This window comes from Marmota marmota, unplaced genomic scaffold, assembly GCF_001458135.2.
Source record: "Marmota marmota marmota unplaced genomic scaffold, marMar, whole genome shotgun sequence".
Taxonomy (NCBI): domain Eukaryota; kingdom Metazoa; phylum Chordata; class Mammalia; order Rodentia; family Sciuridae; genus Marmota; species Marmota marmota.
In genome coordinates this window covers 6,447,524-6,463,682 of record NW_026000020.1, presented here as the reverse complement: position 1 = coordinate 6,463,682, position 16,159 = coordinate 6,447,524, and the positions used below count along the sequence as shown (strand labels likewise).

General features: G+C 55.7%; 1 protein-coding gene across 1 annotated transcript; it reads left to right on the top strand.

Annotated features, from left to right (window-relative positions):
* The first annotated feature begins 6 nt into the window (after window positions 1–6).
* On the top strand, window positions 7–15,468 carry Cnnm3 (cyclin and CBS domain divalent metal cation transport mediator 3). The gene is made up of 8 exons (XM_015499713.2): window positions 7–542; window positions 7,106–7,249; window positions 8,989–9,138; window positions 9,553–9,722; window positions 9,853–9,949; window positions 10,209–10,342; window positions 10,678–10,816; window positions 13,141–15,468. Exons 1-8 carry the CDS (start codon window positions 293–295, stop codon window positions 13,203–13,205), a joined length of 1,149 nt encoding a protein of 382 aa, XP_015355199.1. The 5' UTR covers window positions 7–292; the 3' UTR covers window positions 13,206–15,468.
* The last annotated feature ends 691 nt before the right edge of the window (window positions 15,469–16,159 follow it).

Below are 16,159 nucleotides of genomic sequence, written 5' to 3'. Positions count from 1 at the left end.
CGCAGGGCTGGTTTTTCTGGTAGGCGAAGTGATTCCGGCCGCTGTGAGCGGGCGCTGGGCGCTGGCGCTGGCACCGCGCGCTCTGAGCCTCAGTCGCCTGGCAGTGCTGCTCACCCTGCCCGTGGCGCTGCCAGTGGGGCAGCTGCTGGAGCTGGCTGCGCGGCCCGGACGGCTGCGCGAGCGCGTGCTGGAGCTAGCGCGCGGAGGCGGCGACCCCTACAGCGACCTCAGCAAGGGAGTGCTGCGCTACCGGACAGTGGAGGACGTGCTCACGCCGCTCGAAGACTGCTTCATGCTGGATGCCAGTGCAGTTCTGGACTTCAGCGTCTTGGCCAGCATCATGCAGAGCGGCCACACGCGCATTCCGGTGTACGAGGAAGAGCGCTCCAACATCGTGGACATGCTCTACCTCAAGGACTTGGCCTTCGTGGACCCCGAGGACTGCACGCCGCTCAGTACCATTACCCGCTTCTACAACCACCCACTCCACTTCGTCTTCAATGACACCAAGCTAGACGCAGTCCTGGAGGAGTTCAAGCGAGGTAAAGGCCCGGGAATCCAGGAGGAGATGCACATGCGTGTCCTGTCCTGGAAAAGGGGTGGGGGATATGAGACCTCCCCTTTTCCAGAAGGTGATGGCCTTGAATCTGGCAGTGACGTTTTGAAAAATTTAGAGGTGGATGAAGTGTCCTAGAAATCCAACACCTTGGCACCCCCTTTGGTGAAACTTCCCATTTACTTCTAACACCCTGAGGCCACTTCCGTACACTTTGGGCTTTGTATGACCCAAACTCTTGGATAGAAACTAAAAGGACATACAAAAGTAGGTATCTGGGTGCTAGTATCTGCACAGGTTTAATATCAAATTAGATAGACCATGATATTCCTTGGGCCTTGCTGAGGTCCCTGTTGCTGCCTTCCTGGTTGCAGACAGGGAGTGACTCATAAATACTTTCTTGAAGGTGTGGAGAAAACTTTCACTTTGATCTCACCAAAACAACTTTATGGGTGCTGATTTAATCTCCCTTTCCCTTGTCTTCCTTTGTTTTGTTTTCCCTTTTAACCCCCCCCCTTTTCTAACCCTAAGTATGTTTCTCAAGTTCTCCCTTAACCCCACATCTTCACCCCCTCCTTTCATCTGATTTGCGGCTCACAAGGTTGGAGGTGGAGATTGTGGGGCCCTTCAGGTGAGAAGGCAAGGGCTCCCTTATAGTCCCCTCCACCATCCTCAGAGTGCTGCCCAGAGTCTGACAGGCTCCTTGGCCACCAGCCATGCTTCCCACACCTGAACTCCTGCAGGATAAGGGGAGGGGCAGCCCAGGGCTCTGGATGGACTTGACCCTAAAGTCTGCCTGATGGGAGGTGAAGTGAGTAAACCCCCTGCTATTTCTGGCAGCTGGGAAGTCTCCTGGCCCCAGGTCTGTGTGGGAGCTGCTTGGTCAGCTCCTGGACAGTCAGGGCAGGAAGATGCCTTTCTCATAATAACTCCCTTGTGGAGCCAGGCTCCGATATGGCCTCTCCATGCCTTATCTCCTTTCTTTTTGCTTTTTCTTTTGGTACCAGGGGCACTTAACCACTGAGCCACATCCCCAGCCCTTTTTTATATTTCACCTAGAGACAGGGTCTCACTAAATTGTTTAGGCCCTTGGTTAATTGCTGAGGCTGCTGACTTTGAACTTGTGATCGTCCTGCCTCAGCCTCCCAAGCCGCTGGGATCATAGGCGTGCACCACTGTGCCTGGCCCTCATGTCCTTTGATCCTTGCACCAGGCCTGCATGTAGCTCGGGGTTGGGTGAGAGGTTTGGATGGTCTGTTAAGAGCATGGCAGTATTCCTGGCCATTTCCTTAGAAAGCCGTGCTGCCCACCTGTCTCTGGGAGGAACCCCGGGCAGACCCAGCTGGATCCTCCTGGTGGTGAGCATACTGTCCGGGCCTGCAAAGCCCTGAATCATGGTAGTGCCCAGCAAGGCAGCTCTGGAGGGGAGTGACAGTGGGTGGCCCTGAAGTGGGCCGGGTGGGTTCTATCCTGCCCCCGCCTGCTTTGAGCTCCTGCACCCAGCCTCTCTTGCTCAAGGTCCTCAGCTGTCAGTGACGAGCATAAAGGGACTGGGGATGACATGTCCTGCATGCTGCTCGTGAGCTTGGTAGCAGAGCAGTGGTAGGTCCTGGGTGGGTTACGGGTAGATAGTGTTTGCTACTCAGGGAGAGGATTTAGCAGAGGGGGTGAACCCGGAAGTGCAGGTTCCACTTCCAGAAAGGTCCAGGGTAGAGACCATAGTTGTCCCTTTGGTATTGTAAGCTCTCATGTTCGGTTCCTTCAGCTCTGGTATCTGGCTACAGCCGGATTTGTGATTTGTCTGCTTGTGAGATGGTGGGGGAAGGCGTGCCCTCTCTGGAACTAAAGGGAAGAGCTTCAGGAGCGAGACATAATGTTTAGGGTAAGGTTGGTGAAGACCTTCGTTTCCCAAAGCCTTGGGGTCACGATTTTCATTGCCGTGGTCTTGCCTTTCAAATATGGCAGATCAGCTTGGCCCAGAGCCATCAGCACCCTAGATGGGAAGAATCAAGATGCCATGGAGGCAAGACGGGTTGGGAGAGGTGTTGTGTGTGGAACCAGGGCTTGATCCCTAGGGCCTCAAGCAGAGAGGAGTTTGGAATGTCCTGGAAGCTAAGGGAAGGGACACTTTCCAAGGGAAGGAGAGTGGTCAGGAGAGGCACCTGGGATGGATGAAGTACCTTGGCAGGTGGCAATTGGGAGAACAAGTGGGATGCGACTCGTGTTGTACACAGGCCTCCACCAGCACGGACCAAGGGGAGCCAGCGTCCTGACTGACTGGGAGGGAGCTTCTGCTCCTAGTTTTTGTTTTTGTTTTTGCAACTTTAGGATTATGCTTTTTATTACTGAATTACCATGGCTATCAAGAGACTATATATTATATGAGCTTTTGAAATTACAAATGAGATTTTTTTAAAAAAAATGTGCCCATTAAAGTTATAACTTTCTCAAGTTTCTTTTTTTTTTTTATTTATATGTAACAGTGGAATGCATTGCAACTCTTATTACACATATAGAGCACAATTTTTCGCATCTCTGGTTGTATACATAGTATATTCACATCAATTTGAGTCTTTATACATGTACTTTGGATAATAATGATCATCACATTCAACCATCATTAATTACCCCATGCCCCCTCCTTCCCCTCCCACCCCTCCCACCCCTCTGCCCTGTCTAGAGTTTCTCTGTTCCTCCCATGCTCCCCCTCCCTATCCCACTTCAGACTCCTTATATCAAAGAAAACATTCAGCATTTGGTTTTTTGGGTTTGGCTAAGTTCTCTTAGCATTATGTTCTCTAACTCCATCCATTTACCTGCAAATGCCATGATTTTATCCTCTTTTATTGCTGAGTAATATTCCATTGTGTATATAAGCCACATTTTTTTTTTATCCAGTCATCTATTGAAGGGCATCTAGGTTGGTTCCCTGCTCTTAGTTTTTAAGGTGGGGCAAGTGGAGCAGGTTCCAATGGACTTGCTGTCACAGTACAGGTGCTCCTGTCCAGGACGGGCAGTCAGAGCAGGTTGTCAGACTGCCTGGTCCCGGAGGGCTGGGGATTGATCCCTTCTTGGTTCAATCAGACTGTTCCAGAGCCATCTGACAACATGCTGGAAAGCCTCCTTCTAGAAGCCAGTGATGGGGAGGAAGGACAGGGTGGGGTCACTTTGGTCCTCCTTGGCTTCCTGGTTCCTGGTGGGTGAGGGCCATTCTTGGGGCAGAATGGCCCTGTCTTTCTGGTGCGGCCCTGGAGCTGCCTTGCCTTGTTTTTCTGCGGCCTTTTGGTGTCATGTGTTTCTCCTTGTTAAAGTCCTCTCTGTCCTCGTCCTTCTATGCATCCTCTGCTTATGAGCAAAGGGCACATTGCAGTCTTCCTGGCATTTGAGGTTTTACAGTCGATCCTTTCCCCATCTCTTTGCCCACTGATCTTCCTCTTGGCCAGTACATTCTGCTCCTGTCACTCCTTCAGAGCACCATCTGCTTGGGAACTTTGTAAGCTGGGGGGAAGCACCCCTCTGTGCGGACTTGAGGTGACAGCAATTATCCCCAGGCAGTGTGAGTGCTTTGGGGCTGTAGTAGGTGACTTGCATCTTCTCTATGGCCATTAACCCCTGCTGCCTTTGCTCAGCCCGTGATGAGACTCATGAAGTAAGTGAGGAGAAGATTAGGGCAATGAACTTTTCAGAGACGCTGCTGTCAGACAGCCAGTTTTGATTTACTGTCATGTTTTGCCACAATGCTGAGAAGAGTCAGACCTGCTCAGACATCTGGGAGGAGTGTTAGCCCGTGACTCTTCTCATAGCATTGGTACACTTAGTTTTTCTACAGAACAACAAAGGGAGCCAGGATGCCTATAATTACAAAGTCTAGGGAGGCCAAGGCAGGAGGATTGCATGTTGGAGGCCAGCCTGGGTAGGTGAGTGAGACCCTGTCTCAAAATGAAATCAAAAGGGCTAGGAGCATAGCTCAGTGATAAAGCACTTGCCTAGCATGTGCAAACCCCACCCCGTATCCCCAGCTCTGCAAAATAAAAGGGAGTTGGGGACAAAGGAAAGATGGAGAGATTAAACTCTAACTGCATTTTTAAAGGTGTCCTAGAAGTTGGGCATCATGCAAAGGTCTTCCAGCATCCAAATAAATGGAGTACTCCGGAGCCTGTGAACTCAAATTAAAACTATCGTTCTCCCATGGCGGTAGGTCATGCCATTCACACCCTTGTGGACTCCGCAGAGCTGGCCCTGAGAGCCTGCAGGTATCCCTGTGAGTGCTTGGGTCCTGTCATGATGGCCATGAACTTTAATCGGCCAGCTGCCTTTTCTCAGTCCCCTACTGCTTTCCCAGGGCTGCCTGTTGGCCCTCGAGCATCCTCTCTTGAGAGTCCAAGTCACATGGGGGATCTTCCAGGAGCCCTGCTTTCCTCCATTCCTTATGGAGTCATCCCAGTGTGGCGGTCGTGGGGAGGCATGTCCCTACTCTGCACATCTTTGACAGCCTGGGAGAAGTGAGTCCCTTCCTGTAGGCGCCCTGCAGAGGGTTCAGCTTCCTGAAAGGAGGAGTGGGCTCAGGCCTCTCTGCTCAAAGGTGGCCTTCAGACCCCTGGGCTTTGGTTTCAGGAATTCAAAGGTGTTGATCAAACCTGCCTGTCATGTGCCTGGTGTCCCCAGTGGGTCTGCAGCTTTGCCTTCTGTGGCGCAGCAGCCGTGGCCCTTGCAGAAATGGTGCCTGTGCGCCAGCCTGAGCCCTTCCCAGCACAGTCACAGAGTGTCAGAAGAATGTAGAAATACCTGTCCCCTGACTCAATGCCTCAGGCTTAGCAGGACTGGGCAGAGATCTCCAGGGACCCTGTGCCTTTTCCTCCTGGAAAGGGGAAGATGACCTAATGTGGTCATTTCTGTCCTGGCTTTTTGGTCAGGGGTACTAGAGCACCCTGAAGGAGGATGCTTTATTTCATTAAGCCCTTGGTGTGTGGAGTGTGAGTCACACAAAGATTTTTCTGCTTGCCTGAAGGATTCTTGAAGCAAACTCCCCCAGGTGTGCAGGTCTGTGCCCACACCAACTTCCCCCGTCTTACTTGTAACAGAAGAGGGCGTGCCCCCAGCTGTGGGCCTGCGGGTCCAGCGGCCACTCCCCTCCCACCTGTGGCTGTGCAGTGCTGGGAAGGGCACTAGACTGACTTGGGGTGTGCTGTAAGCATCAAGCACAACCAGGTTCCGGGACTCTGTGCAATCAGGGGAGGCTATCTATTGCTATTTTTTTTTGTGTGTGTGTGTGTGGGGGGGGGTTATATATTGAAATATCTTGGCTATATTGGATTACTTAAAATGTTATTAAACTTAATTCTGCCTATTTTTTTTTTCTTTTTCTTTGCAGCATTGGGGTTTGCACCTGAGGATGCTGCCCCCTGAGCTACATCTCCAGCCCTTTTTATGTTTTGAGTTTAGATGTTTTTAATGTGCCCACTCAAAAGATCTTAAATTACCCACGTGACTTGCCTTCTGTTTCTCTCGGATAGGTATCAAGTTTTATGGCTGAAAAGCACTTACCTACTGCAGAGTCAATTCCAGAAGTCCCCCAGTGTCCCCCGACATCCTGAGACATGGGTTGTTTACAATCTGCCCCCTCTCACTAAGCAAACCAAGTAGGAAAATGACATGGGAAAGACACAGGAGCAAGGTGGACCAGTCCTGGCCACCTGCTGTCCTCTGTGCACAGGTTGGGTTCTGAAGGGCCACCTCCCACTATTGACCCCAGAGGACAGCCTTAAGAATTAGGAGGCCTTCCCAGAGTCAGGCAGGATGGACTCGTGGGCTCCCCTACTGAGACCGTCCAGGGCAGCCAGCCTATCTTGGTGTCCTGTTTGTAGACACCTGCAGTTGCTGTGTAAGACCCCTGTGTTCTAGACAGGATGCACTTGGCTAGACCTCCGCATGGCTCAGAGTCACAGACCTGGGGCCAATCCCAGCTCTGCTGTTGTCTGTGTGGGGACCTCCGGCCAATGAACACGCCTCTGAGATTTTGCTCAGCTTGTTGAGAACTTGGGAAGCCTCCATGTGTGCCTGTTCTCAGCTATTTGGGAGGGTGAGGCAGGAGGATCACAAGTTCAAGACCAGTCTGGGCAACTTAGTGAGGCCTGCCACAAAGTAAAAAATAAAAAGGGCTCGGGGAGTTGAGCGTGAGGCGCATGCCTGTAATCCCAGTGGCTCTAGAGGCTGAGGTAGAAGGATCGCAAGTTCAAAGGCGGTGCTAAGCAACTCCATGAGCCCCTGTCTCTAAATAAAATACAAAATAGGGCTGGGGATGTGGTTGAGTGCTTCTGAGTTCAATCCCCAGTACCAAAAAAAAGGGGGGGGGGCTGGGGATGTAGCTCAGTGGGAAAGGACCTCTGGGTTCAATCCTTAATATCAAAAACAAAACACAAAACTTAGGGTGTGTGGCCCAGTGTCCAGTACAAACATTGGCTTCTGTCCTTGCAGTGGGCGCATACCAGGAGAAACTGAGAAAAATGGGGTGCCCCCTGCTAGCTGTAAATGAGTGTCCCCTCTCCACAGGGAAGTCCCACCTGGCCATCGTGCAGAAGGTGAACAACGAGGGCGAGGGCGACCCCTTCTATGAGGTGCTGGGCCTGGTCACCCTGGAGGACGTCATCGAGGAGATCATCAAGTCCGAGATCCTGGACGAGTCTGAAGACTACCGTGAGTTTGACTTCCCACTGGTCCTCCCTGCCCTGAGACATACTGTGTGCACACACTGGTGAACCTCTGCTGCAGAGCCCGCTGCATCCCCGCCAGGCCCCCTCCCTGCCCCCGTGGGTCAGTAAGGCCGCCACGGCAGGGCTCCCTCCTGCCCAGCCTGTTGGTGCTCTCATGGCTCCTGTGCATGCCGGGCTCTGTCCTTCCTGGGCTCTGTCCCTCCTGGGCTCTGTCCTTCCTGGGCTCTATCCTTCCTGGGCTCTGTCCCTCCTGGCTCTGTCCTTCCTGGGCTCTATCCTTCCTGGGCTCTGTCCCTCCTGGGCTCTGTCCCTCCTGGGCTCTGTCCCTCATGAGCTCTGTCCTTCCTGGGCTCTCTGTCCCTCCTGGGCTCTGTCCTTCCTGGGCTCTGTCCCTCCTGGGCTCTGTCCCTCATGAGCTCTGTCCTTCCTGGGCTCTCTGTCCCTCCTGGGCTCTGTCCTTCCTGGGCTCTGTCCTTCCTGGGCTCTGTCCTTCCTGGGCTCTCTGTCCCTCCTGGGCTCTGTCCCTCCTGGGCTCTGTCCCTCCTGACTCTGTCCCTCCTGGGCTCTGTCCTTCATGAGCTCTGTCCTTCCTGGGCTCTCTGTCCTTCCTGGGCTCTCTGTCCCTCCTGGGCTCTGTCCCTCCTGGCTCTGTCCTTCCTGGGCTCTGTCCTTCCTGGGCTCTGTCCCTCCTGGCTCTGTCCCTCATGAGCTCTGTCCTTCCTGGGCTCTGTCCTTCCTGGGCTCTGTCCCTCCTGGGCTCTGTCCTTCCTGGGCTCTGTCCTTCCTGGGCTCTCTGTCCTTCCTGGGCTCTGTCCCTCCTGGGCTCTGTCCCTCCTGGGCTCTGTCCCTCATGAGCTCTGTCCTTCCTGGGCTCTCTCCTTCCTGGGCTCTGTCCCTCCTGGCTCTGTCCCTCATGAGCTCTGTCCTTCCTGGGCCCTGTCCTTCCTGGGCTCTCTGTCCTTCCTGGGCTCTGTCCTTCCTGGGCGCTTCCAGTTTTCGTGTCTTCTGCTGCAGGTCGTTTTGTGCCGTTCTTTGGGCCGGGGATGAGGCCTCGTTGAAAGTGCTTGCCTGCTGGCATGAATGAGGCCCTGGGTTCCAGCCCCAGCACCACAAAAAGGGACAGGAACCCATTCTTGACCACCAAGAGCATCTTCCTGCCAACAGCCCTGGGCCTTAGAGTGCGTCTTCCTCCTCTCAGGATGCTGGCTGCGGCCTGCAAGGCAGACACAGGGCCTGTGCTCCAGGGCTCTGGGCCTCATACGGGCACCTGGGACCCTGAGCTGCCCTCTGCTCTGTGCTGCCAAGCACATGGCTTACCCCCACGTCTGTTCCCAAGCACAGCATTTTCAGTTCAGTTCCTGAGACTGACCGGGCATGAGGTCCCAAGGTCAGTGTCCACTGCTGCTGCCGCCTGCCACCAGCAGTCCTCAGCAGGGCCCCGGGAGGCCTGTGTTGGCAGACAGCTCTTCACATCAGCATTCTTTCTACCCAACTCCAAGCAAGAGGGCGGTCCCTTCCTCACTTCCTTGGGAAGTGAGGGTCATTGCCCTCATCCTGGGCACCAGGATCACTGGGGAGGAATGGTGGCCAGGCTCCATGGGGGAGCAGGATAGGGTTGCGTCCTTGGGGAAGAAGGAGCGGGCAGCAGAGCCCCAGTGGGCCCAGGGTCTGTGTTCATGAGACTCTTGCTTGTGCCTGAGCTGCCATCTTCTCACCCCTCAGGAGATGCTGCCGTGCGGAGGACGGCCACCTCCCTGAGTGCCCCACTCAAGCGCAAGGAGGACTTCTCCTTGTTCAAGGTGTCTGACGAGGAATACAAAGTAAAAATCTCGCCTCAGCTGCTCCTGGCCACCCAGCGCTTCCTTTCCCGAGGTGAGAGAGGAGTGGTCCATGTCCCTGTTCCACTCACTGTCCATGGGTCAGGAGACCACTCACAGTGGACACCAGCTGCTCCCTGATCCTAGTAAGCAGGAGAGTCACGCGGAACAACATCTGTGCTTTCTCTGCAGCTCTGTCAGCCTCTTAGGTGACCCCAGGGCTGACCCAAGTGACCAAGAGCAGAACTGGGCTTTGCCTCTGGCAAGGGTGGCCAGGGAACCTCAGCTGGGCCCACATGTGCCCTGCCCTGCTCTCTGTGGAAGGTGGCAGCTCAGGCGCAGGGGAGCCTGGGGTGCGGGCACAGGGAGAGCCCGGGGTGCTGGCGCGGGAGCCAGGTGCACGTAGGAGCCAGGTGCGTGCAGGCCACTCAGCCCGGTAGGTACTCTTCCTTTTCCGGTTTTGGGGCAGAGGTGGACGTGTTCAGCCCACTGCGCATCTCTGAGAAGGTCCTCCTGCACCTGCTGAGGCACCCGAGCGTCAACCAGGAGGTGAAGTTTGATGAGAGCGACCGCCTGGCCGCCCACCACTACCTGTACCAGCGCAGCCGGCCAGTGGACTACTTCATCCTCATCCTGCAGGTGACTGGAGACAGCCGCAGGGGAGGACAGCCACAGGCCTGCCACCCAGGTCCCTGGGATTTCACCTGGTGCTCCTCCTGGGGACGCTAACCCGTGCCCGTGTCTGTCTGCCTGCCCTCCCTCCTCCCAGGGCAGGGTTGAGGTGGAGATCGGGAAGGAGGGCCTGAAGTTTGAGAACGGGGCCTTCACCTACTATGGAGTGTCTGCCCTGACCACGCCGTCCTCGGGTGAGCCGCAGCCCCTACCTCTGAGGGCTGGGTCCTGGCTTGCAGAATGGCCCCGGCCCCTGCAGGGCGTCTCTTGGCTCTGGAGTGGGGACAGGCTTCCTTCTTGCTCACCTGGTGCACCCCATCCCTGCAGAACCTCCCCCGTGGTGTCTTCTGCCCTCCCCCAAGTCCCCACCCTGTCCCCTCTCAGGGCGTCTGGGGCAGGCCGCAGAGCCAGCAGTTGCCCAGCGGTGCCCTCACCGCCTGTTCCTCCTGACAGTTCACCAGTCCCCAGTGCCCTCGCACCAGCCCACCCGCCACGACCTGCAGCCCGAGCCAGCCGAGGGCACCCGCTCCTCTACCTACTGTCCCGACTACACCGTGAGGGCCCTCTCTGACCTTCAGCTCATCAAGGTGACTGCCTGGGCTGCGTGTTGTGTTGGCACTAACTGGCTTTGTGTCCCCAAGGGGCTAGGCCAGCTGGTCACAAGTGTGTGTGGAGGAGAGTGAGGTCTGAGTGGCCCTGAGGCCCAAGACTAGGCCCTGCACTGCCCAAATGTGGGGCCTTGACTCCCTGGATACCCCACCACCCTGGCCTGGCTGTCCTGAGGCCTTGGCCCCTTCTGCCCGCTTGCCCTCTGCCCTTCCCTGCTCCTCTCCCTGCCTCCTCGCCCTGTCGTCCAGTTCCGCCAGAGGTGCGAGCCCACACCACGCCATGTGCCCCGCTGGGTGACACCTCTGTCCTCCAGGTCACGCGGCTGCAGTACCTCAATGCACTCCTGGCCACCCGAGCCCAGAGCCTGCCACCGTCCCCCGAAAACTCTGACCTCCAGGTCGTCCCAGGCAGTCAGACCAGGCTCCTCAGTAACAAGACCACGGCAGCCGCGGGTAAGCCTCACGGCAGGCCCGGCCGCTTCCCTCAGACCTGCTGGCTGCGCCCCACCTGCTCTGGCCTCCTGGCTCTGCTCTCTCCCTGTCCTTGTCCCTTCTTGCTGTTTTGAGTGGCTTGGGTGACAGCTGTAGCTCAGCTGGCGCTGGGTCTTTGAGGGCCTCTCAGAATGGTCAGCTTTATAGAGAGGAGCTGGCGGCATGGTCCATCCAGTCCAGAAACTTCTGGCCACTTAGACTTGGGGTGCCGCGGGCCTGGCTGGGAAGGGGTGTGGCAGAGGAGTAGGGTGGCGGGCAGTGAGAGCCTCCTTGGGGCTCCATGGCGAGCAGGAGTAGCTGGGGAACAGACGTGGCCCTGTGGAGCGGCAGTGGAGAGGGCGGGGGCATGGGGCTCTGAGGCCAGTGGAGTCCTGGAGTGGAGTCCTGGCTGGGCTTTAGAGGCTGCAGAGGGGCAGGGTGCAGGTCCCACTTCCTCGCCCACCCTCCCCGGGGAGCCAGCTCTTGCTGAGACTCACCCTGGGTGCAGCCCTGAGCCTGCGGTGCCTTTGCCTCTGCGGGGTCCTGAGAGCCACTCTGCCCGTCTTATAGAAGCAAAGTGAGGGCCGAGGACCCTGGCCTGTGGGGCCTCAGGGGACCGCCGCTCTGGTCACTGAGACCTGCGCTTCAAAGTGCAGAGATGTTTTTACAAAAGGTGTTTCTGAATTGTGAGGTGGTGTGTGTGTGTAATGGGCAGAGTCCCCCAACCCTGGGGTCCACGGTGGTGGCCAGCCTTTGTGGGCTCCAGGTCCGGGCGCTGGTGAGCCCAGGCTTTGGGCTGGAGCACGAGTGCCACGTGGGGTGCTGGGTCCTGCTTCCCGCTCAAACCCAAGACTTATCTTTAACAAGTGAGCCGTTTGTCTTGGGTTGCCCGTCAACCCTCTCTGGCTCCACCTGCAGCCCGGGCGGGGTGCAGACCTCGTGCGCCACTGCCTTCAGAGCCCCTGCGCAGACCCAGCTTGTTTGGCTTTTTAAAGGCGCTAGGGGTGGAACCCAGGGCCCTGCACATGCTCAGCAAGCATCGCCCACTGAGCTTCACCCCAACCCCAAGAGGCTTTGTGAAAACCCTTCCAGCTGAGCACTGAGCCATCCCATGAGAGAGTCCTGGCGGTGGCTTTGGGTCATCCCCTCTCTGTGACAGATCACCCCATGCTCTGTGACACGATGTTGGTGACTCTCACTTGCGCGCAGCTTGAAGTTGCCTCCCTGAGGCTTGCTTGCTGTCTCTGCTCCTTGCCCGAACTCTCAGGGTCTCCCGGGGGTGTCCCTGTTACCGTGGCCTTCACTTCCTCAAGAGCGCAGGGTGGTCTCAGTGGGGTGCTGCTTATTGAGTAGTGCAGGGTGAACTGTGCCCTGGAGCCTGGCACTAGATCCCTGCCAGAGATGGCCTTTATTGAAACGTTTGGAAAACGGTCATTGCAAATTGCCTCCCGCAGGGGTCAGCAGACCATGGTGCAGGGACCAGATTGGGCCAGCTGCCCGGGTGTAGACCCCATTTGTTTGTGGCTTGTATGTGGCTGCTTCTGAAAGATGACAGTGGAACTGAGTAGCTGTGACAGAGCCCAAATGGCCTGCAAAACTAGGAGATTGGTGCTTCACTGCTCTTCACGTGGCTCACAGGACTGCCCCAGGGGGCCACTCTCACTGCCCTCCCTCTGTGCTGCTGGAGCCGAGGCCCTGTCACCACCACCGCCCGACAGCCTGCCGTCTCTTCTCTCTCTCTGCTCTCTTTAGCCTTCCCAGTAGACCTTTCCCTCTTTGGCACATTTGGAAACTGCAGTTGATAGATGACTGGGACTAGTGAGCCTTTTTTGTTTTCAGAGACCACTGAGGTAAATATCTCCCTTCTTTCTCTTGGCTTGGTTTCCTGCGCTAGCAGAGGGCTCCCGGTGGGAGGGTATCTCCCTGGGTGGGGCCAGGGGCGTACAGTCACCCTCTGGAACATAGGAGGGCTGGGAAATCCTCTCCTCCTTCCAGCACCGGGTGTGTGGTCCCGAGCAGGTTCTCTTGCCCATTGTAGTGGCCTGGGCCCTCTGGGCCAGAGATCCGTGGCCCAGGTTCCTTGTCTTTCTCAGTGGCCTCTGTCCTACAAGTGGCTTTTCCCTTATGATGTCAAAACAGGCTGACCGCATTCCCAACCAGTCACTCCACCTCTGCTCCAACGCCTCCTGAGACGTCCCCGGCCCTCTGCCTTTCCAGCTGCTCCCTGTCCTAGAGACTCGGCCTTGGTTTGGTAGGACGCTCCCCGCACCGTCGTGGGTATCCACTCTCCTTCCCTCTCTCCCCAGGGTCCAGCCACAGCAGGCCCTGTGTCCCAGTGGAGGAGAACCCTGGGCGGAATCCAGGAGTCTAACTGCTTGCCAGGCGCCAAGCTGGGGAATGGACACGCCCGTGGGGAGCTGGAGGGAGCCGCGGCAGCTTCACAAGCCAGCCTGTCCCCACCGCTCAGGCCACGTTTTAGATGGCCCTTATAGACGCGGATCCCAGGCCTCAGTGCCAGAGCCTTCGGCAGGCCCCGCTGGCCTTCAGGAGGTGGGGTCAGCTGGCGCGGACCCCCAGGCCTGCCTCTGGAAGAAACAAAGGAACAGAATCATCTCTGGTCCCCAGGGCCCAGCTTCCCCTTCCCCTCTGACGCTGTGACAGTGCAGTGTCTGTACCTCTTCAAGCCAGGCACTGCGGCCAGTTACCGCCTGCGTGTGGCCGCGGCCTGTGTCCGCTCTGCTTTCCATTGGCTGACCTCTGCTGCTGGCAGCACTTTCTGAGCAAATGGAGTTTTAGTTGGGGTTCATATCCGTGGCCTGGTCCACGATGTCCTTTGTCCTTGGTGGCTCCCCTTACCATGCCACGTGTCGGTTCACGTGCCCTGGCCTTCTCCACGTGCCAGACCAAGAAGTGGGGCTCCCTGCAGGTCTGTTCCTCGCCCTGCTACTTCCTGTGGAGATGGCCTCTCCAAACCCTCCTGGAGTCCTGAGCAGCAGGTGGGGCCATCCCTCTACCCTGTGCTTGTTGCCACCAACAGTATTGTCAGTTTCTGTGTGGAGAAGGGGTCAGGCGTGGGAGGTGGGGGTCGTCCTGCTGTGGCTAAGCCCCATCTCCACCCACCCCACCTGGCTCATGCCTTTGGCGGAGGTGCCCACGGAGGTGCCTGCGGCTGTAAGGCGCGGAGTGCAGCAAGGGACGGGAAGGCTGCTTGTGACTAGCTGCACCGGCATCGCCCTTCTTTCTTAAAAAAAACAATGACAGTTTCTCTCACATCCTTAGGACATTTCAAGTTCTTGCACCCCCCCCCCCGTTTTCCCCTAGTGTTGCAGTTTCAGGGAGGGGGGAACTAGACAGCTTTTATTCTTCTTCCAGTTTACCTGAATTTTCCTCCCAGGGTTGAGCTGTGTGGAATGGGGCGTCACAGAGATGCGGGGTCACAGACTGGGGAGGGAAGGAGGGAAGTTTCTGGAGCCCCTCTCAAGGAGATTTGGGTCCTTGTAAATGGGACTGAAGGACAAAAGAACAGGGGTGTGCTCACCTAGAAATTGTTCTTGAGGACCAAACCCAGGCGGGAAACAAACTCTTAAGTCTTTCCACAGCAGGCTTCTGAGCCCCCGGCTGCATGTCAGAATCACCTGACAGACTAAAATCTGAGCTGGGCTCAGTGGTGCACACCTGTATCCCAGCAGCTCAGGAGGCTGAGGCAGGAGGATTGAGTTCAGTGCAGCCTCAGCAACTTAGTGAGACTCTGTCTCAAAATAAAAAGGGCTAGGGACGTACCTCAGTGGTTAAGCGCCCCTGGGTTCCATCCGTAGTGTTGAAAAAAAACAATTTTTTTTTTTCCTACCTGAGCCACTCCTGAGACTTCCAGTTTAGTCATTCTGGGCTCGAGGGTTTATTTTTCAAATAGTTTCATATCCACAGGCAAGTTCCATACGCCCTTCACCCACCCGGCCTCCCCTGTTAACATCGTATGAACCCTGGGTACATTTACGCACTGAACATGGACATGGGTACAGTCAGAACTCGGAACTGAACCACAGGTTTTCTTTGGGTGGTTTTTTTTTTTTTTTTTTTTTTTAGCAATAACGTTCTTGCTCCATTACAGGACCCAATCTAGGATACCAGGTTCCACACAGAGCTTTCTTTTCCCAATTTTTATTCTTACATAATTACTCATAGGAAGTTGCAAAAATGCGAGGTTCCCATGCACCCCTTACCTGGGTTTCCCCTACGGTTATTTGTTAGCTAATTACAATACAGTATCCAAATCAGGGCTTTGACACAGGTGTGGTGTGTCCTGGGCAGATTTGTGTAACTGCGCCCATGTCACCACAGAGATCTCCCTGGGCTACCCCTGGAGAGCCCCCCGTGCCATCCCCAGCCTCTGGCAGCCACTAACGTGTTCCTCTTTGCTCTTGTGTTGCCATTTCAAGACTGTTATATCAATGGAGTCACAGTGACCATGTGGCACTCGGCACAATCCTCTGGAGACGCGTCCAGGTTGTCGCCTGCCGGTGGTTGGGTCCTTTCTCTTGCCAAGGGGTGTTCCATAGTGTACTTACCATCCCGTCGAACGATATCTGGGTGGTTCCAGTTTTCAGCTATTCCAAATAAAGCTGCTATGGACATCATGTACATGTGCACATGGGTCTGTGCGAAGATCAGCGTCCTGTTCTCGGATAAATGCCAGAGGTGCCATTGCTAGGTCATGGTTATTGCGTGTTCTTTTTTTGTGGGGGAAGGTACCAGGGATTGAATTCAGGGCACTCAACCACTGAGCCACATTTTGTATTTTTTATTTAGAGACAGGATCTCACTGAGTTGCTTAGCGCCTCACTTTTGCTGAGACTGGCTTTGGACTTGTGATCCTCCTGTCTCAGCCTCCCAAGTCTCTGGGATGACAGGCAAGCGCCACTGCGCCCTGCTGTGTTTAGTTAGCAACCAACTTCAGGCACTTCAGAACAGAAACCCTCTCCGCCACTGGGTGGTGCTGCTGTTCCCTCTGACTCTTCTGGGTGTGAGCAGAACTGGTGGCTTTCATCCCTTTTTCCGGATGGCTAGTAGTGGACATTTTTTCATGTATTTTCGGTCACATCTCTGTCCTTGGCCCACTTTCTAATTGGGCTGTTTTTTGTTCTGAGAGTTCCTCATATATTCTAAGTGCTAAAGTCTTTTGTGGGGTTTTTGGTTTGCAAGTACTTTATCCCAGTCTCTACTGCTATTGTTTGGATCTGGAATGTCAGGGCCACATGTTAGGGGCTCAGTCCTCAGCTTGCAGTGGCTCCTGGGAGGTGTGGACCCTGCAGGAGTAGGAACTGGTGG